At 47.1% G+C, this 17981-nt stretch overlaps 10 protein-coding genes and 1 non-coding gene; 7 read left to right on the forward strand and 4 right to left on the reverse strand.

Moving 5' to 3' along the window:
* Positions 1-16: 16 nt before the first annotated feature.
* CNAG_04892 (hypothetical protein) lies at positions 17-3142 on the reverse strand. Of its 5 annotated transcripts, none has more exons than XM_012196890.1 (4): positions 2861-3142; positions 1711-2809; positions 1315-1648; positions 17-1264 (listed from the first exon to the last, which is right to left on the reverse strand). In XM_012196890.1, the coding sequence occupies exon 2, from the start codon at positions 2799-2801 to the stop codon at positions 1794-1796; it is 1008 nt and encodes a 335-aa protein (XP_012052280.1). In that variant the 5' UTR covers positions 2802-2809; positions 2861-3142; the 3' UTR covers positions 17-1264; positions 1315-1648; positions 1711-1793. The 5 variants fall into 5 exon arrangements, with proteins under 5 accessions (XP_012052280.1, XP_012052278.1, XP_012052279.1 ...); XM_012196888.1 differs by having other exon boundaries at positions 17-737; positions 801-1648; XM_012196889.1 differs by having other exon boundaries at positions 17-1648; positions 1711-2801.
* CNAG_04893 (hypothetical protein) lies at positions 21-1484 on the forward strand. XM_012196893.1 has 2 exons: positions 21-1314; positions 1371-1484. The coding sequence occupies exon 1, from the start codon at positions 120-122 to the stop codon at positions 1266-1268; it is 1149 nt and encodes a 382-aa protein (XP_012052283.1). The 5' UTR covers positions 21-119; the 3' UTR covers positions 1269-1314; positions 1371-1484.
* A 358-nt stretch (positions 3143-3500) lies between the features above and the next one.
* CNAG_04891 (hypothetical protein) lies at positions 3501-5344 on the forward strand. XM_012196887.1 has 5 exons: positions 3501-3985; positions 4040-4516; positions 4577-4689; positions 4752-4940; positions 4995-5344. Exons 2-4 carry the CDS (start codon positions 4185-4187, stop codon positions 4919-4921), a joined length of 615 nt encoding a protein of 204 aa, XP_012052277.1. The 5' UTR covers positions 3501-3985; positions 4040-4184; the 3' UTR covers positions 4922-4940; positions 4995-5344.
* A 497-nt stretch (positions 5345-5841) lies between these two features.
* CNAG_04890 (hypothetical protein) lies at positions 5842-7536 on the forward strand (the record flags this gene model as incomplete). Its single annotated transcript, XM_012196886.1, has 6 exons — positions 5842-6325; positions 6392-6889; positions 6946-6981; positions 7031-7116; positions 7177-7426; positions 7481-7536. The coding sequence occupies 6 exons, from the start codon at positions 5842-5844 to the stop codon at positions 7534-7536; spliced, it is 1410 nt and encodes a 469-aa protein (XP_012052276.1).
* A 234-nt stretch (positions 7537-7770) lies between these two features.
* On the forward strand, positions 7771-10175 carry CNAG_04889 (hypothetical protein). XM_012196885.1 has 3 exons: positions 7771-8237; positions 8304-10049; positions 10127-10175. Exons 1-2 carry the CDS (start codon positions 7796-7798, stop codon positions 8819-8821), a joined length of 960 nt encoding a protein of 319 aa, XP_012052275.1. The 5' UTR covers positions 7771-7795; the 3' UTR covers positions 8822-10049; positions 10127-10175.
* CNAG_04888 (hypothetical protein) lies at positions 9049-11539 on the reverse strand. XM_012196884.1 has 3 exons: positions 10225-11539; positions 10094-10169; positions 9049-10033 (listed from the first exon to the last, which is right to left on the reverse strand). The coding sequence occupies exon 1, from the start codon at positions 11456-11458 to the stop codon at positions 10235-10237; it is 1224 nt and encodes a 407-aa protein (XP_012052274.1). The 5' UTR covers positions 11459-11539; the 3' UTR covers positions 9049-10033; positions 10094-10169; positions 10225-10234.
* Positions 11540-11706: 167 nt separating this feature from the next.
* On the forward strand, positions 11707-13594 carry CNAG_04887 (hypothetical protein). XM_012196526.1 has 6 exons: positions 11707-12007; positions 12062-12150; positions 12233-12633; positions 12687-12791; positions 12848-12928; positions 12988-13594. Exons 1-6 carry the CDS (start codon positions 11873-11875, stop codon positions 13545-13547), a joined length of 1371 nt encoding a protein of 456 aa, XP_012051916.1. The 5' UTR covers positions 11707-11872; the 3' UTR covers positions 13548-13594.
* CNAG_04886 (hypothetical protein) lies at positions 12122-14787 on the reverse strand. XM_012196883.1 has 3 exons: positions 14638-14787; positions 12737-14581; positions 12122-12680 (listed from the first exon to the last, which is right to left on the reverse strand). Exon 2 carries the CDS (start codon positions 14498-14500, stop codon positions 13556-13558), a length of 945 nt encoding a protein of 314 aa, XP_012052273.1. The 5' UTR covers positions 14501-14581; positions 14638-14787; the 3' UTR covers positions 12122-12680; positions 12737-13555.
* A 205-nt stretch (positions 14788-14992) lies between these two features.
* CNAG_12883 lies at positions 14993-16443 on the forward strand. The gene has a single exon (XR_001046155.1). It is a non-coding gene; the product is annotated as a hypothetical RNA (non-coding RNA).
* CNAG_04885 (hypothetical protein) lies at positions 15113-16326 on the reverse strand (the record flags this gene model as incomplete). Its single annotated transcript, XM_012196882.1, has 4 exons — positions 15113-15235; positions 15292-15325; positions 15920-15993; positions 16045-16326. 4 exons carry the CDS (start codon positions 16324-16326, stop codon positions 15113-15115), a joined length of 513 nt encoding a protein of 170 aa, XP_012052272.1.
* A 648-nt stretch (positions 16444-17091) lies between the features above and the next one.
* Positions 17092-17846, forward strand: CNAG_07844 (hypothetical protein). XM_012196527.1 has 3 exons: positions 17092-17541; positions 17594-17641; positions 17701-17846. The coding sequence occupies exons 1-3, from the start codon at positions 17352-17354 to the stop codon at positions 17787-17789; spliced, it is 327 nt and encodes a 108-aa protein (XP_012051917.1). The 5' UTR covers positions 17092-17351; the 3' UTR covers positions 17790-17846.
* The last annotated feature ends 135 nt before the right edge of the window (positions 17847-17981 follow it).

Below are 17981 nucleotides of genomic sequence, written 5' to 3' on the forward strand. Positions count from 1 at the left end.
CCGCGATAACATCGATCTTCCCCCATTCATACATTCATTCTCTATCGACATCCATAGAAACCAAAACATACAACATTAGCATACCAATTACTGGTCAACTCGACTCCCCAGGCATCGCCATGTCCTCTGCCTTCCACGACGCCATGGTATTCGCCGCCAAACGAGAGTCCATCACCAAGCAACACGTAATCCCTCCCCGGCCTTCGCAGCCTCCACTTCCAAACATCCAGCTCACCACTCTCGCGCCGCTGCATTCGGTCCATCATCTCATCTTTGCCTATCTCGAGGAGTTATCTCCAACACTTTTGCTGCGAGTCTCTCCATCGTTTCATAAGAAGCTCTTGCCAAAACTCTACACCCGCGTCGTTCTCAATTCAGACAATGCGCCGGGCTTCTTTCATGGTGTTGCCGATGGTCCAGATGGACGCAAGGCCAAGTCTCTGCAGCTCGTCAAAACGCTAGTCTTCTCGGATCCGGAAGCGATGGAGAGTATCATGCGGGAAGTTTATCAGCCACCATTACCGCGAGGATCAGATACTTTCTGGCGTCCTCGCCTAGACATCACTTATCCACTCTTTCAACACACTACAAACGTCCAGATAGCTTGGCCTATACTTCGCTTCTTCCTCACACCGCCACATCACATTGATGGCTTTCCCGATGATCCTCGAGAAGGTTTAGCACCATCAGGAGGGCTGTCTGCTATGATGATCTACGCAATGAGCTTTTCGAGGATGCTAGAGGACCAGGTCCCAGAGATGAAAAAACTATGCGTGGATCTGGAAAGCGGAGAGACGTACGATGGGATATCAGTGGAGCAGGTGTTTAGGACATTAGCGTACAGAGGCAGGCGTCAGTGGATCAAGTCGATTCAGAGACACCCGCCCGGGAAAGTGTTTGATTTCACACTTCTTATTCGTGTCCATCTTCAGCCCCAACAAGCACCAGTTTACCTCCCTGCAAAAACGCCGGCACCGTTTGTCATTCGGTTCGTGCCCCATGCAGACCCTGGCAAGCGGCCGCCGGTGGACCCAAAAGTCACGGCGTATGCGATATACAATCTGTTCCGGATACATACGAGTCGAGATAGCGTGCAAGCAGTTTTCGAGGTGGTAGGAGAACAGGGTGTCAGGAGAGAGTTGGCCAAGTTGATTGAGGATTTAGGTATGAGACGGAATACAACCACTTGGGATTATTTCTGGAAAAGTTTTGAATTGCGAGAGAAGGGCGAAGAGGAAGGCGAGTGGGAACCCCCTGCATTCGACTAGACTCGAAAGTCAGAAAAGTTTACGTTGGAATCGTCATTATAATCACGTAAGCGATCACAATGTATCGAATTGACTGTCAGGCTGTTGCTAATGGATGTGCAGCTTTTGGGCTTTTCAGATCGTTGTCAACATTTAGGGGTTCAGGCTCCCCCCTTTGTAGCGAATGTATATAACATTGTTTGGTCTTTTTCGCGACCCCTCTGTTTAGCCTTGAATCCTTAGCACTCGTCACTAGCTACTGCCAAAGACGACACTTCCCTTTGACTTGATCGCTATCAGCATTGCAAGCTGCCACGACGATCTGCTGTTGCAAAGGCACGATTGGGGGCGATCATCTCAGCTTGGGCGGAGAGTTGTCGGCAATTTCATCTTGTAAAAGCCTACACCGTTAAGACTAAGTTTCTTACAACTGGTTTTACGGGTATGATAAAGATCAACTTGCCTCTGTATTTAACTGTCCATGGCTTCATGGCGCTTGACAACTTGCCCGGCTAGTGAACATCATCACGCCAAACATGCTTGGTATCATTCAAACACCATGTGCTCATCTATGACCTCTTCCAGAGCTGCAGCTTCTTCATCTTCCTTTTCACCAATTATATGTTCAAACAGTTCTTCGATCACCGCCTTTCGGTTTGGGAAGCTAAAATTGACTTTTTTTGGTCGCTGAAAAGGTCCCGCCTGACTCTCCTCCGCTGGGTTATCCCCTTCTCTCAGCCGTGACGCGTATTTCGCTAAGGATCCCGCCAGAGGCTCCACATATTCCTCTTCCGATGAAAACCTGTTGAACTCTGGTTCCTCGGCTTTTACCACGACTCGTAACTTCTCCGCATTGGCCCATGCTAGCGGCATAAATTTACCGATAGACCTTAGTATGGTTGGGTTATGCACATCGATGTGGATCACCGCATCTTTTGGGCCATTGAAGAACATGAACTCTTCGATTTCCATCCAATAATCGGTCCTGCCCTTCTCTAGATGCACTTCTACCTCTCTGAACCTGTTCCCCAGTTGAAGCCTCAACCGATTACCGCGGCCGACCACAAAGTCCAATGATGAAGACTCCAATATATCTATGTACTCGTGGTAACCTGACTGTACCGCCGGCCAGTGATAAACGATTTTCTCCACTTTTGGGAATAGGTTGTGGTACAGCCTTGGGCACTTTTCTTCGGTCTCCGGGTCAGATTCCCCAATATCAAACGCCAAGTGATAGACAGCATCCATACTGGCAAAGTCTGTCAAGTGCAACACCCGGATGAAAGATAAAGCTTTGACTGTGCGCTTATAATCTTCCGTCTCTTGCTTTAATCCTCTGAAGAGCTCTCGGGATGCCTTAACGTCTCGATAGAGGATGGGAATAGTTATTCGGTAGGAAAAGCGAGATACCATGAGTGCTGTGAGGGGACTGATGAGCGCGAGCTGCTCGAAGATGAGATGCTGGACGGGCAGGAGACGTGCGAGTGATGAGGGTGAGAGATTAACGGATGGTGCGTCACCAGATACGTGGTCGAGGAACCTGTAGATTGACATCTGGATTTCTTCTTATTACTATATATATAGATCCAATACGGGAAGACCTCTGGACTCACAACGGTCCGAAACTTGACCAGGGTAGAGTTCACAAGGATGACAGTGTTCGAGGGAAGGTCGGGAGATGTGTTTGTGATAGTATTTTTTTCCTCGTAAGATGCTAATGTGGTATTTTTTTGTAAGATATGAGGCTTGGTAACAAGGCGTAAGTACCCAAGTGAATAAGCAGAGAATAAGCGTAGAATATCGATATACAGTACGTGGCGACAAGTGACGGATGACTATGCAGCAGTGGGAAGAACTCAAAGCGTTCGCCATCCAATAATGACGTGGAACATTTGTTTAAATTAGATGACATGGAACATTTGAGCCAAATGTGGTTTTATACCTCATATTTCAGTTATAAAAACGTAGCCCACTATTGATGACCCCTATACAGGGTTACAGGGTTATATGTCGTTTTTCCACTCTCCCTCTCTATCGAACCGTATAGTTAGTTCATTGATGAACCTCCTTTGTCTCGGACTCGGGCGTTCCTTTAGAGGGGGTCGGTCGACCGACGGGCATAAGATGCGGTGCTCCATCGCGTGTTCGGGATCGGGATGAGAGAAATTTAAGCTCCCGAGTTGACGCTAGTACGGAGGAGGCACATGATGTAAGGCCACATCATGTTCCGCACCATCACCATCCACACAAACCCGAAATAACACCTGGTTAATCGCACAACTTCATGCCCCCCCGATGCAGCATGAACAGAAGGTACACAGCGTACAGCCTCGTTAGCTGAACCTTCTTCGGCAATCGTCCACCTACAGAACACGTGACATCCACTGCCAGCCAGGACCCACGTTAGATGACAATAAGCGGCAATTTATGACGATAGGCCGCTTCAAGGTTCGGGCATGGCCACAACCGCCTTGACGGAGCACTGCAATGCCGAAATGTTGAGAGCAGAGTACAGGAATTGGGCGAAGTTAATAATCATATGAAGGGACTGAGTGACCCATCGCACCGTTCGTCCGTGGGGCGCCGGCGGAGTGTTCAAAGGACAGAAGATGACACGGGGTGTCCACGAAGGTCGGCCTGTATCCACACCACAGGTTTTCCACCAACGTTACTACGTTTGGGGAGGCTGAGGAGAGAGGACCCTGTCAAGCCGGGCTTCTAGTCGATTTTTACTACTTGCAAGTCATTGCCTTCTCGGCCATGTGCATATGCAGTTTGCTCACACTGCACAGCTCTGCATCAGCAGGAAAGGTATAAAAGAGGCCATAAAGCCCTATCCTTTCTCTTCTTCCATGCTGCGAGATATCCACATTACTCTAGACATTTATTACAACTACAACTGCGAATCAAATAATAGACCATACACTTACAGTCATAATGTTCACCACACTCGTCGCCCTTCTCTCGATCGTCTCTCTCGCCGCGGCTTCCCCTTTGCCTGAGGCTCGATCCCTTCACAAGCGCTACACTCACGTGCAAATTCAATCCCACCGAAACGGGGAATGTCTTGTCCCCGAAGGTGTCAAGTGGGGTAACGGCTTCCAAGTCATCACGAAGCCATGTGAGCAAGCAACTTGGTGGGATATCAACCCTGGTTCGGGAAGCATCCTGTTGAGCGGATCAACAATGGCTTTGGATGCTGGTACGGGTACTGAGAACAATGAGATTGTAAAGATTTGGGAATCGTATCCAGGACTCTTCCAGCAGACGTGAGTCCTTTTATGATTTGGTTTTTCTAATTACAGTACGATTCTAACTTTTGATACTAGCTGGTACCTAACCCCAGACAACCGTATTGCCATCACTGGCGGTGACCAATGTCTCGACCAAGGCGACAACGGACCTCAGACATACCAATGCACCACCGGCAACACCAACCAAGGTACGTCCCTATGTCCGTTGGCACATATTTCGAGCATGAAGCTGATTTTGGTTTCTGTGTAGTCTGGTATCTCATTGAAGGTGCCGGCAGCGGAAGTACTACTACCCTTCCCGCCGATGGTAGCGCAACTACCGCCGTTTCATCCTCGGTTTCTTCTGAGCCCATTACCTCAACTGCTGAGGTCTCGATTCTTACTGATTCCCCTACCGCAACTGGTACCGCATCTACTTAGATGATGCTCGGAGGAGAGTGTGAGTCTGGCCTTTCAGAATTGCTCAAAAATGCAGACTGATGATAAATGACAGTACGCTCGTGGATATATCACGACATAATGGACAATTGACGGGCAAGAATGGAAAATAAAATGGCTCGTGTATAATTTGATAATATACTCGAAAAAAAGAGTGCTTCCAGCTGTACATGTTTTATGCACACATATTTTGGAAATCCACCCGGTGACATGCTTGGTGCACCCAGTCACTTGAATGGATTAGACATGAATCATTGCCGGCTTGGATCGTATACGATTGTAGGATGTGATCTTTCTAGTGTTCTGCCTTACATTGACGCCTTTCTTTAAGCCTGACAAGGAACAGATAGGGAGATGATCTGGTAGGGAAAGAAAAAGGAACGGATGGCTTGTACGTAGTTATAGCGCAGTAAATAATCCATTCGTGAGTTCCACCGCACAGATGCAATAATTCAAGAAGTCAAGAAGCTGAAAAGCCCCGGTTCGTAGTACCATGGTGGGGCACGTGAGAACCCCTTGTGCCGTGAATCCTTTTTTGCTTTTTGCATCTCTGAATGAGCTCTTACAGATGATTAGTACCAATCATGAAGGATATTGTTCTTTATTTTGGACCTCAACGAGATTCTCTTCTCGGGCATGATTGACAAAAGAGAGTCCGGCATCACTCATATTCTCATTCCCTATCATTTCGGTTTATTTGATGTGATTGTGCGGATCTTTGTGTCTCGTTGAAGTTGACCAATGTTCTATCATCACAATACTAAGATATCACCACATCATTCCACAATATTGGCCTTCTCTTTCATTACCCCTATCAGCAGTCACTTTGCTTTCGCTCTCTCGACCAACGGCGAACATACGACTTATTATTACCAACCGACTTCTCGTTGTCCATGCAGAGCATGCCGTCACACTGGAAAGGTAAAGCGTCGCCCTCAAAGCCCTTGACTGCGAATGGACTTTCATCGGCTATAAAGGAGACTCCTGCTACTCCTACCCCCAGGAAGGCACCTGCAACAACCACCACGCCGAGGAGAACCCCTGCAGCACCGGCACCCGGCAAGAAAGCCGCTGCCACACCCAACAACACATCTGCAACTCCCAAGGAACCGAAGAAAAAGAAGAAGAAGAAGAACTTTTGCATGGTTGGAAAGATACTGCAAAATCATCAGGAGGCTATTCATGAAGAAGTCCTCCGATCGCTCATCATCAACCTCAAGGTCCCCAACTCGATTCTGAATTTGCGTCTCTCACAGATGGAAGTGTTTTTCCCGGCCCATACGATAGGATGTATTGGCACTGAGATGTGGAGACATGGTATGATGAATGATTCAGATGCTTTCTTTGGGAGTGTGTTACACATGATTCAAGATTGCGTTTATGTGAGTTCGTTCATGTTGCTGGGCTGGGCTGTTGAATGAGCTAACACAGTGCATTCATATGACGGGCTAGAAGCCATAATCCCCCAACTCTTTTGGCTCAGCAACTCACAAGAGATGTTTTCTTTTGTGTCCTTAGTGGAAAAAGGCAAACCACATAATAATTGCCTAGATTGGAAAATTCGAATCTCCATTCTTAGGCACGATTTGGACTCCCTTGTATACAACCTCTATCAATCGTTCATTCAGAAGATCAAGAGGCACTTGGCCTTGATGGTTATACCGGCCATAATCGAAGCTCAACCTCTACCTGGGTTTGTCACCGAGGATAAGTCGGCCTGGCTAATAACAGGTTTTATGAATTTAACCTTGGGAACAGAATCGTCGCAAGGAAGGATGTATACGACGACGGATATCATTGATTTGTTCGACAATTTATGGAAGCACTTTGAGGTGTTCTTTGTGGAGCTTGTGATTGTGAAATATGTGTTTTTCGAATTGTTGTATTTGATTAACCAGGTGGCATTCAATGATCTCGTCAGGAGGATAGATTTTTGTTCGTTTAAGCGCGGTATGTTCAGTTTCTCATTTAAAATAAAGAGTTGGAGCGCTCACCAGATTTTTTAGGCCTTCAAATCCAGTATAACGTCCAGCTCCTCGAAGGTCAGCAACTCTAACATGGCGTCTTCACCCATCTCATTATAACTTTTAGAATGGTGCAGATCTCACGATATGACCGACGACCTTCACCTTCTCAAACATATACAGCAAGCCACCAAAATTGGCCTAATGAGGATGGTCTGTATCTTCCCTCATCAGTAACCATATGTTCCTAACCTAGAGCCTTTTCACTTGTAGCAATCGGCAGAAGACGCTCACCACATCTTTGAAGTCTGTTCAGACCTCACCCCCGCCCAGATTTTCAAGCTCGTCAAACAGTACTCCGCCAATAACCCTGCCATTGTCCCTCCGAGCCCAAAATTCTTCCAGGCCATTACTGTTGGGTTACAGCCTGAGGAGGATCTCCAAAATGTGACCATACCAATTATCGATGAAGTATTTCCTTTCCGAGCTCCTCCGCCTAGGAAAATTGACCTGCTCAGTACTTGTGAGTTTTCTCGTGAGGATCTGGAACAGGGGCAGGCTAACACTGGTATGGTAGATCTACCTGATGATGTTGAAGCCCCAACTGTTCGGCATATAATGAATATAATTTAATCTATATGTAATATGGTGTCTTGTGTAGCATAGTATAGCGGACAGCAAACACACCCCTTCTTTCCCCTTTCATTGGCCTTTTGTTGTTGGTGTTATCTTATCATCGCGATAAGACGTCATCGATCTTTATTAGTGCTCTCCCCGTTCATCGTCGTGCGCAGCAATCGATTATTCCAGATCATCATGCACTTTCACAGACGCAGTTCACTTTTCTAATTATCTTTCACCTTTTTTTTTTCACACATTTCCTTCTTCTACAATGGCCCCCGCTATCCCCACTCAAGAAGCTCCGCTCCCACCAGCACCCGTGAAGAAGTTTTATCTCTCCACACCTGACTCTATCCAACCCGCTTCTCCCCGCTCGTTCCCGCATAGCATCCCTGTGACTTCTCTCGTCCTCTCGCTCTCCCACCCAGATCCATCCACTTCCCCTGCCACAGCATTTTTCCTCTCCTGTCTCCCTGATCCTATCCTCTACCTCCATTATGCAGCCACATACATTCACCCGCGGTTATCGTTGGGCAATGGAAGTGGATGGAGGCATCAGCTGGTGGAGCTTGTTTTAGAGGATAAAGATGGATTAGCAGCTACAAGCGGAGGACGGATAGCGGTGAGTTTGAAGTGGGTAAGGAACATTATGGATGAAGTACGGAAGGGCCAGAAGAGGGTCGAAATGGCCATCAAAGAGTTCAAAGGTGTTTGTACGTATCTAATTCTATTTTGCGCACTCAAAAATTGATGCTTATTATGGGTCTCACTTGTAATAGTGTTGCACGAAATGGTGCACACAATCCAGCATGACGGCCAAGGGAGTGCTCCTGGGTGGTTGGTTGAGTCAATCGCAGATGTCTGCCGTCTTTATGCCGGGCTTGACCCGCCGCATTGGAGAAAGCCAGGACAGGGGAAAAAGGAGAAGGGGTGGGAGGATGGATACGATGCTGGCGCGAGATTCCTGGCTTGGTTAGTGGAAGACGATGGAGGTATAGGAGATGGCAGTGGAAAAAATCGACGTGAGGAACATATCATTATACCATCTCAATCATCAGCCTCGTCTGCCCCGTTCGCTCAAGCTACAAAATACCCCACTTTCTCTCATACATATCAACAGCCGTTCCGCCCCGTGCTTCCTTCTAAACCACGCTTAGGTCCCTTTCCTGACCTTTTACGACTCATTGACTCCCGCTTGATATACGAAAAATGGAATGACTCGTGGTGGGAGGAAATGACGGGGCACAGTTTGGACAAGCTGTGGGACGCATATTTGACCTATTACGGTGAGAAGTAATCAAAGTAGGCATGATGGTCTCTTCAAGGATAGTGTAGAAGCCTATACACTGCCTGTGCAGGTTCAATGGGCTTCAACCTTCGAGCCCATAATCTGGCTGATTATTTCATATATAAGAAGAGCAATCAAACAGATCAGATGGATTTAGCCATGTGCTATTGTTGGCAGCATACCAGGCGGAATGGCAGAGGTGATATTGGTAATAAGGTAGGCCCTTTGGTTTTAGGATAAAACGAGGCGGATATACATCGAATGATATGCCTATCAAACAGTGATGTGACCTTACTTTCCGCTTTCTATCCACCATCTACCATGGCTACCTCTTTCTATTTAATTCATTCTTTCCGTCACCTGATTTTGCTTTCCCTCATTGCCTCTACCTTCCTTCCCAACGATTCCCACTGATACTCCATCTTCGGTGTCTTACAATGTTCAACAAAAAGAAGTATACCTGCGCCTCGCAACAGATAATCAGTCGAGTGAATCGGGCGTTCAACAAGTACAAGGCCAAGCCATGTTGATTCATCAGTATCCGACACTCAAGCTTTGCCTTTCTCTCCCAAACCCTTCCTCTCGCTTTACACCTCCTTCTGCGTCGGGAATCGCTCTGTTTACCTGCCTGTACCTAGTGCACCAGCAGATCCTTGAAGAATACGCTGTCCTGCAACCTATCACAGCCCTCTATCTCTCCAGAGCCTCATACGCTGTCTGTCTTCTGCTTGCTTAGGACCATCACAGCATGCCAAAATCGGCTTTCTCGCTTTGCCTTGAAGCATGATCGGTCTGATCTCCTCGCGGATCTATCTGTTGCGCTCGTCCCAATGTATGGTCTTGGCGGAGATCATACCGATGCATATGGCGAAACTGGCGAAAGGATACGGACAATGGAGGAAGGTGTGAGAAAACGGGTTTGTTGTGGAGTATCGGACTCCGTAGGCGGAGAGAATAAGGAATACGGTTGGGAAATGGCCTTACAGGAAGATGTTAGAGGGAGAGGTGGAAGATGTAGAGCAGTTCGCGTACGAGCAGTGTAACTTCATCGGAGATTCCAGCTTAACACGATGAAAAGTGGTCGAGCTGGTATGAGTAATGAGTCAATGGAAGCATGTGGAGATGCGGTGACTTGATGAAAAAGTTGTATATATGTCCATAATGGGGCAAGTTCTATGTGCTTTATAATTGAAATGAAATGATGTGAATGAATATCTATTGCTACATTATACCATCAGTACGTACTGCACATTAAGAGATAAAAATAAAAATCATGCTCACGCTAATCTATGTTCGTATCGTATTCTCCAAAAGCCTATCACATGTTGTAAGCAAATGCATCTGATCCCTATGCAGTCTAATTATCCCGTTAGCATACGACTCGTGGCCTAAATCCCATATCAGATACTCACTTCGAACCCCTCACTTCCTTCCACAAGCCCCACAAGGCTCCATGTCCTCCAAATCCTTAAACTTTAAAATCTTCTCCCATTCCGTAGTGAACCTAACCCACGTTTCCGACACCTCAGTCCCTGTCCCCTTCCATATATCCCTCACAACCTTTGCATTCGGCATACAAAGCTCAATCTCACATGACTGCGTCTCCTCGGGCCCTGGTAATCTGTCCTGGCCTACAAGCTGACCGTACATCAGAATCTCCTCGATAAGCTTATCCACAGCTAAAGCCAACTCTTTCGCCTGCAGTATGGGTGATAACTCGGAAAAGGCTTTGTAAGCTGCGGCAATCTCGGGATCGGAAATAGGTTCGTGGGGGGGAGGAGAAGTGTGAAAGACGATACTGATAAGAATTGAAGGTTCAAGCTCTCCGAAGAGTGGACGTTGGTCCAAGGGATCATAGAAGAACCAGTGGATAACGACTCGGCCTTTGGGTGGGTGGAGATTGAGAGAATCGGTGACCAGAGCCCCATTATAGCTGTTCCCCTTTGACGAATCGACATACATCATGTCAAAACATACGATTTCGGGATCGACCATGCGAAACAGAAGATCCTCAAACTCGCCCGCTGTGACATAGTAATTCCCATGATGCTCAACCCATTCCCTCTTTTTGACATTATCTGCACTCATCACATGATTTGTCTCCCACCGGCGTTGTTCTGCTATGTTGACATCCTGAGCGGTGTCTGGTAGAGAACGAAGTATGTCTTTCCCCAAAAGTACATACTTTACCGATGGGAATAGCATAGGATAACTGTTTTCTTTCGCCATGAAGCCGAATTCGTGTGTAGGGTACTCCCTCGCAGCCATAACAATGGCCTCTGCAGCCCAAATGTCTTGAAAAGCCACCCGTGTAGTATGCTTAAACGCCTCAGCCTTCCTTGTGGAGAAGATGAAACCCCCGTACGGGTACGGCAGTTCGGCGGTCTGGTCAGAACACATACCGTAGAATACTTTCGTGGCATTCTTCTTGGAGATCGTCACATTTCGGTAGATTTTAGGGATAATTTTGTCATAACATGATTTGGAAAGGCAGGCGAGCGTGATAGGAATTACCGCTTCAAGATAGTCAAAGATGATATCGACGACGTCGGCAGGGAATGGATCGAGAGTGGTGATTCCATTGGCTGGAAGCCGAGAAGCTGCCACTCGAGGGGAGTGGGCCGGAGATGAGAGAAACCTGGGCATGATTTTGGGGCGGCTGAGAGAATTGGCTTGGAATGTTCAAGTCCATATACATCAGATTTGTCGTACGAACATCGCAGTAAAATGAGGCCGCGGATCTGAGGACACGACATGACAACGGTTCTACGGTTCGGGGGGTCCTTCGGACGGCCGTTGTTTGTATGGAGATCGCCGGAACTCCGAACAGTACCTTGTGAGGTGAAACTTGTATGCCGGTCTTATCAGTTAATTCTCCGTTCTTCGGCTTCGCTTCTCGCTCACGCCACGCCGCAATGTTTCTATTTTCGTCCTGTTTGCTTAGCGGTGTACATCGGTCTTTGCTCCATGCTTGGCAAATGTATACCTAGAGAGCCTGTTTAGTATTCATTTATATCCCATCTTTCAGTCGTGTGTCAAACACAGGCAACCCGCCACATAATGAGTGGTTTCTTACATCCTTATTTGGATCGTGCAATGAAGCCCGTGTGCCCAAAATACCTCTATCCTTTGTTCATCGGCACGCAAATGATAATCTTCTGGGGCATTATCCTTGTACATACAAGGATATACGAGGTGAGTGTATCTCTATTTTCAGCCTGCATTCCGGCTAAACTCATCACTTTACAGGAAGAGAAACCGCATGTTCATCAGATTGAACGCTTTGTCCAAGGGGAATTTGAGTATCACGACGAGGATTTACATGCTCCAGCCATATGGTGAATCTCTGGCTGTAGTTACACATAACCATGTTTGATGGTATACTACTCGATTCGCTAACATTTAATCTTCTGCTCAAAGGCATTTTTTCGTATCTCTCCCTTTCTACCTCCTCGGCGTCACCCCTACACTATCAACACTTCGCTTAATCTCACTGGCTCAAGCCCTTCTTCTACCAACCATCATCACCTTGGCAACCAATCCGACACCTTCTCCTCGACCATCAGTCTTCCAAAGGCTCGTTGACGCCATTCGTGACCCATCAGATTTTGGACTCGTTTGTGGACTGAACCCTCTGGTTATTTTCATGGCGGTACGCTTTACTCCCGGATTGAGCTGCCTCCTGGGTCTCTTACTTCTATGGAGGCTGTGCATCAAAGAAAATCATTGGAAGGGGGCTGCCGTGGCAGCTGGGATGGGTCTTATAAGGGCAGGAGTAATGTTCGGGGTGATATTTGTAATTGGCTGGACTGCACATGAAAGTGAGCTATTGTATCTCCAGAAAGATTGCACACGTCCGCTCATATATCTTTAGTCTCAGTAAGCGACCCTCAAAAATTGGCAGTCACCAAATATTACCCCTACCTGTTCGCATTGGCCGTTTGGATAGGCCTTTGGTGGCAAGAATCGATCCAGTTCCGTACGTTCCATTCTTTTGCTAACAACAAGCATCACTTCATCACTAACGATCACAAGAATGGTCGGGATTCTACAACATTACCTCCCTCTTTTCCCTACGATTCGTTATGAGTCCCCTATGGGACATCTATTTACCAGGTCGGTATCATTTCAACTTCAGTCGGATTCCTTGGCTAATTAAACAACTGGCCTTGCAGTCATGCTACTTAAATGTTCCCGATGGATCGGGCTCTGGGCACTTACGTGCCTCTTCACTTACACCGTTTCTGGTACGACCACTAAAAACCAAGTGATTCTTGTAGACCAGTGCTTGCCAATTTTCATCCTTCGCGTCTACCTTTTGTTCTTGCAAAGGAAAGTAGATGCAGACTGGCAAGAAAGAAGATTGGAAGAGCTGGAAGAAGGGACGGGTGAGATGCGGTCGGAAAGTACTGACGCTGGGCAGTTTCCCGACGTTACCCTGTATGCGCACGGGCAGCATGCCAACCAAACCGAGGCAGAAGCATTGAGCGTGCCAGAGCGAAGGGAAGGAGAGCACGAGTCACTGCTGGAATTGAATACCGGCGAGGAGCAGAGAGCATCCGATGCGGAAGAAGGCGTAATAGAGAGGGAGCACACTAGAAACACAGAAATAGAAACCCAGGAGCCGGAGCAGAGGGTGCAGAAGATGCATGTTGGGCGGATAGAATTGGGGTGGTACCTCTTGTCTATTGCTTTTGGAGCGCTGGTTATCTTACTTGTTGGGAATAATAATTAAAAGTGATGTTAGACATCTTTATACCTCAGAGATTTTACTGAGCCGGCGCCATCGCATAGCATAACGTCCACTTGGTATCTCTCTTTATAATTCCACTCCGCCGTATCCGCAAACATCATCTTGTACATGTCCTCCTGCCATAAATCCAGGTTATCGTGTAGCCTGTTTCTCAGGCTCTCCGTTGTTGGCGCAGCGACCCTGAGTGTGCCGTTCTTATCCTTTTTTCCGTGGATAGGAGAACTCAAGTCTTCCAAGTTTGCGTTGAGGATGTGATAGTCAAGGGCAGGATGGGATTTACCCTTGATCGTCCATGTAATGATACGATTCAAAGCCGTCGCACCGTCTTGGCGACGATGAATATAGAGAGATAAATTTCGCGAAGCAACGTTATATAACAGTTGAAGCTTGCTTCTCTCACCATTCCCTGAGATTTCCTCTTCATCAGGCTTGACAAAATGAATGGACACTCGACAGGTGGATGGGATGGATGAAAACATGATATCCCAAAAGTTATGATCACAAGAATCGTCAAAAGGTGGATATCCCAAGTTCTCCGGAAAACTAATCTCTTCCAACTGAGGGAACACCGGTCGATGCTTCCGCACGAAGTTGGTCAACACTCGCCGGAATGAAGGCAAATTATCTCTTTCCTCGTCGGGTATTTGCCACTTCGCATCGGGACCGATGGCAATGTAAAGTCGCTTCACATGCGAAAACGCTTGAATCTTGGTGGCTGTGAATGGCTTGGTACCAGCCAGAGCTTTTTCGTAGTGATAGGGGATGGCAAAGTTTTCGTAGAGAGATGGGAGTATACGGTTGTAGTGATATCTTGAGAGAAGCAAATACTTGGTCGGAGCAATATGGGCGAGTTCATCCAAAACAAGGTCATGAACCTCGGTGATGGGAGCAAGAGTGACAAGACTTCTTCTCGAAAAATCGTATGATTCTTTCATTTCGTTGTGACTCTTCACAGCTCAAATGGCCCATGTGGCTGATAACGCTGCAATGCTGTTGCCGTTTAATGAATAATGCCCCTGCAAACCACGGCTCCATTAGAGATGACCGACGAGTAAACGAAGAGACTCCTCACATGACAAGGCTAGCTTCTCATTTAGCAACGGGACACATCGGAAGAATAGGACGATTCCAAACAGCCCGTAAGGCAATCAAAAATGAATTTAATGTAGCTCTTTTGTCAATGCTTCAATGAAGAAGGCCAAAATAGTTGCTTCGTAGTGTTGTCTTGTTTGTGCTACGTGCAATTGAGGGCTTCTTATCATTGTCCGTCATCGAATCGTGAAACAGATCAAAACGTGACGTCATTCGGCCCATCTTGGAAGTGACCTATCCCGAGCCTCCATGCGCTCTGGTGTGACCAACCATTGCAGTAAGATATGATTCACAAAACTGATTTGGAAACTTTCGAGAAACTCAGAACTTAGAACCAACAACTGAAACATTAATTCAGCTTGAAGGATGAAGCAAAATCTAAACGGGATGAGAAAGGACTTGGTAACGGACGGAACGATTTCCAAGTCGTATGTAAAATAATCCCTCTAGCCTCCTTAGACGTAGCCCTTGGAGCTCCTGGGATGGACAGGATGTACCCGACCAAGGCGATCTCGATACCGAGGTGGCAGACTGGTCTTACTGGCCCTCAACATAGCCCTCACGGCCGCGGGACTTGACTGCAGCCTCTTGTCAGCGACTACCCCATATATGGACAAGAAAGCATGGAACCTACAATACCCAGCAAGCCTAAGAATATCCTGGGGCAGCTGTCAAGCAATCTCAATAGGAGTGGAAAGAATCTCCTCTTGATCCTGCTTGAAGTAATTCCTCAGCCCAAAGTCTGCAAACAACGCCATCGACGCATTTTGATCAGTCTTTTCACACAAGTTCGTCCCAGCGCCATGATAGCAAGGTTCCAGAGCTAGCTGAGCAGATCGAGGATCCATCTCGAAGTAGCAGCATTCTTCGACATGGGGAATTCTGCCGGCAGGTCAGAGGTGCGAATTGGGGATGACGGCAGTAGCACCCTTTTTCATGGTGCACTTGGAGCTGAGGATAATACAGCCTATCATAGGGGGTGAAGAGGAAATTGGTAGAGTCAGTGCGAATGAGACAGGGAATTTGGCCTTATGACGGTGTGTGAGTCAGCCTTTCCATGGAAATCAAGAGAAGGATGGATGGTACTTGCTCGGTGAAGAAGTTGAGCTCTGCAGCCGGGACCAATTTGCAAAGCAGCTGTAGAACCCAACACATAACGGCTCTTCCGAGGAATGAGCTTAGGACAGGTGTAAGGACATATTCGTCACTATCGCACTAGAGTGTCGTCCACTTTATCCAAGCAGAACTGTGCGAGCACTTACCTGAGGAGCTTGTCCATGGTACTTTGCCGAATAGGAGACCTCCTGACTTTGCTAACAAGGTCGGGATCCTTCCTCTAGTGACCGTAAAATGGGGTTGAAACGTCAAGTGATAAATCAAGGCCGACCTCCTTGTGCACAGAAGTAGACTTGTAAACGTCTCGAGCTGCAAAATGAGGTTCAATCGTCTCGAGAAACTGGCGATGAAGCTCGGGATAGAGGAAATTCTTTGACAACGACAGCGCCATCTTGAGTGATTGCTTCAGGCATTTTCGGGCTCGGACACGCCGACATAGGCAACAGAGGAGGTGGCAATGGTCATGTTGAGAAGTCAACTTTGGAGTCGCAAAAGGTATGAGGTAGGCAGGCAAAGATTCGAGTAAGTCTGAAAGTGAATGAAGGTGCTGCATTGTCGAGGTACGTCTTTGAAAATATCAGCTGGTGTGTATAACGGAATATGGCCCCACTATCATGTTACAGGATGAATCTCCATAGAAGTATGTATGCACTCCAGGTTCCAACACTCGCTGTGCATTTGATAATTGTAAGACGACATTGCCAGCTTGGTTTGCCACACCAAAGGTCCTATTAGCTCGTTTTTTAAAATTCAACAAGCCGCAACTTCCTGCTGTCGTCAATCGAATGCTAAAGCTGCTGAAGTAGCTAGTTTTCCCTTATGAGCGTGACTTCTCTCCGCCTCGTCGAACCGAATGGCCGGCTGAAACTTTCAAGACCAATGATGAGTGACATAGTTCTCTGGGACAGTCATCATAACCGACTGATGCTGCAGCGAAGAATCCAAGAGAACAGATGTCAACAAACAGTGAAGGGCGGAGTCAGCAGGAATAAGGGCGCGCGCTTGCATATTCGATTTTCCGATATGCAGCGATATGCCACATAACGGCGGGTGGATAACGGACACAATTTTGTCCGGTATTTATGCTACCAAAGTGGGCATATCGGGAGAGTCCGATATGCTGCCGCGCACAGTGGGAGTCTATCTAGATAAGATGCGTTACGTAACGGACCGACGGAGTGTAGGCGCCGTCCGCCGTCCCCTCCGGATTGAACGCCGGCCAACTTAGATATTCGATTATCATTGGTCAGGCACGAGCCGACGGCGGTGTTTTATAATAAAGGGGAAAAAAGGCACGAATAATCGGCTTCGCCGTCACGTCGGTAGCATTCTTCTTTTCGTAGCAGCTATTATGCCCCTGTTACCTTTTTTTATCTCTCCTGTCCTCCTCAACACGCCGCTACATGTGATCCTCTTCTGGGATCAGACCTTGACATATTCCTCCACAATGGCAATCTCTGACCCGAAGACTGTCGTAAGCACTATTACGTATCATCGTTAATGATTTAAAAGATAAGACACCACGTTGGTAGTCTTTACGGAAACTGCTTAATAGGAGGACGATTCGACTGTCCTTTCATGAACCTTCTTGAAACGAACGCCCATTTCACCTTTATCCACTTCGACTATTTGACAGCGCTTACAACATATAACAGCCTCGCTAGATCAACCTCCTCGTCCTCCATAGCTGGATCGATCGATCATCGGTGCGGTATTATTCGTGGCTATTGGCCAAGGTGTACTCTCTGTCCAGTATGTCTGTTAATAAGTGAGTTATTATGACATATGGGGCCAGGTCATGTTTGCTGACATCCGATCAGCGCATATCTTCTTGTGCTCTACCATCTACGCGTTAACCAAGCAATGCCGTAAGCTGCATTTATTCCATCTGTCTTGATGGCGTCTCACTTACATACCGCCATCGTAGAACTTGAAATTGTTAGGATATTCTTTCTCGATGTTTCCTTCATCCGTATTGCCTCTCGTATGGTTAGAAGTACTTATTTCGTATTGTAGCGGCGTCACTGAGCATTTATGCAACAATTCTGATATACATTATCCTTGATCATAACAATGGTGTCCCTTACTTGGCTACTTTGTGTCATCCTCGACTGTTTCACTTTCCTCACTTTGAGCTCATGTGTGCCCCATCCTCACCTGGATTCTCAAGTGCGTTGTATCCTCCTCTCCTCACAAAGGATTGTTAGC

Source organism: Cryptococcus neoformans, chromosome 10 (assembly GCF_000149245.1).
Source record: "Cryptococcus neoformans var. grubii H99 chromosome 10, complete sequence".
Lineage (NCBI taxonomy): Eukaryota > Fungi > Basidiomycota > Tremellomycetes > Tremellales > Cryptococcaceae > Cryptococcus > Cryptococcus neoformans.

Excerpts from the sequence above, each read along its gene's own strand:
- CNAG_04893 (XM_012196893.1), top strand. The coding sequence starts at position 120 with ATGTCCTCTGCCTTCCACGACGCCATGGTATTCGCCGCCAAACGAGAG.
- CNAG_04892 (XM_012196889.1), bottom strand. The coding sequence starts at position 2,801 with ATGTCAATCTACAGGTTCCTCGACCACGTATCTGGTGACGCACCATCC.
- CNAG_04891 (XM_012196887.1), top strand. The coding sequence starts at position 4,185 with ATGTTCACCACACTCGTCGCCCTTCTCTCGATCGTCTCTCTCGCCGCG. Across the intron at positions 4,517-4,576 it reads CCAGGACTCTTCCAGCAGAC|CTGGTACCTAACCCCAGACA; the intron begins GTGAGTCCTTTT and ends TTTTGATACTAG. Across the intron at positions 4,690-4,751 it reads CACCGGCAACACCAACCAAG|TCTGGTATCTCATTGAAGGT; the intron begins GTACGTCCCTAT and ends GTTTCTGTGTAG.
- CNAG_04889 (XM_012196885.1), top strand. The coding sequence starts at position 7,796 with ATGGCCCCCGCTATCCCCACTCAAGAAGCTCCGCTCCCACCAGCACCC. Across the intron at positions 8,238-8,303 it reads CAAAGAGTTCAAAGGTGTTT|TGTTGCACGAAATGGTGCAC; the intron begins GTACGTATCTAA and ends CACTTGTAATAG.
- CNAG_04888 (XM_012196884.1), bottom strand. The coding sequence starts at position 11,458 with ATGCCCAGGTTTCTCTCATCTCCGGCCCACTCCCCTCGAGTGGCAGCT.
- CNAG_04887 (XM_012196526.1), top strand. The coding sequence starts at position 11,873 with ATGAGTGGTTTCTTACATCCTTATTTGGATCGTGCAATGAAGCCCGTG. Across the intron at positions 12,151-12,232 it reads TTACATGCTCCAGCCATATG|GCATTTTTTCGTATCTCTCC; the intron begins GTGAATCTCTGG and ends TTCTGCTCAAAG. Across the intron at positions 12,792-12,847 it reads GCAAGAATCGATCCAGTTCC|AATGGTCGGGATTCTACAAC; the intron begins GTACGTTCCATT and ends AACGATCACAAG.
- CNAG_04886 (XM_012196883.1), bottom strand. The coding sequence starts at position 14,500 with ATGAAAGAATCATACGATTTTTCGAGAAGAAGTCTTGTCACTCTTGCT.
- CNAG_07844 (XM_012196527.1), top strand. The coding sequence starts at position 17,352 with ATGAACCTTCTTGAAACGAACGCCCATTTCACCTTTATCCACTTCGAC. Across the intron at positions 17,542-17,593 it reads TCCAGTATGTCTGTTAATAA|CGCATATCTTCTTGTGCTCT; the intron begins GTGAGTTATTAT and ends ACATCCGATCAG. Across the intron at positions 17,642-17,700 it reads CGCGTTAACCAAGCAATGCC|AACTTGAAATTGTTAGGATA; the intron begins GTAAGCTGCATT and ends CCGCCATCGTAG.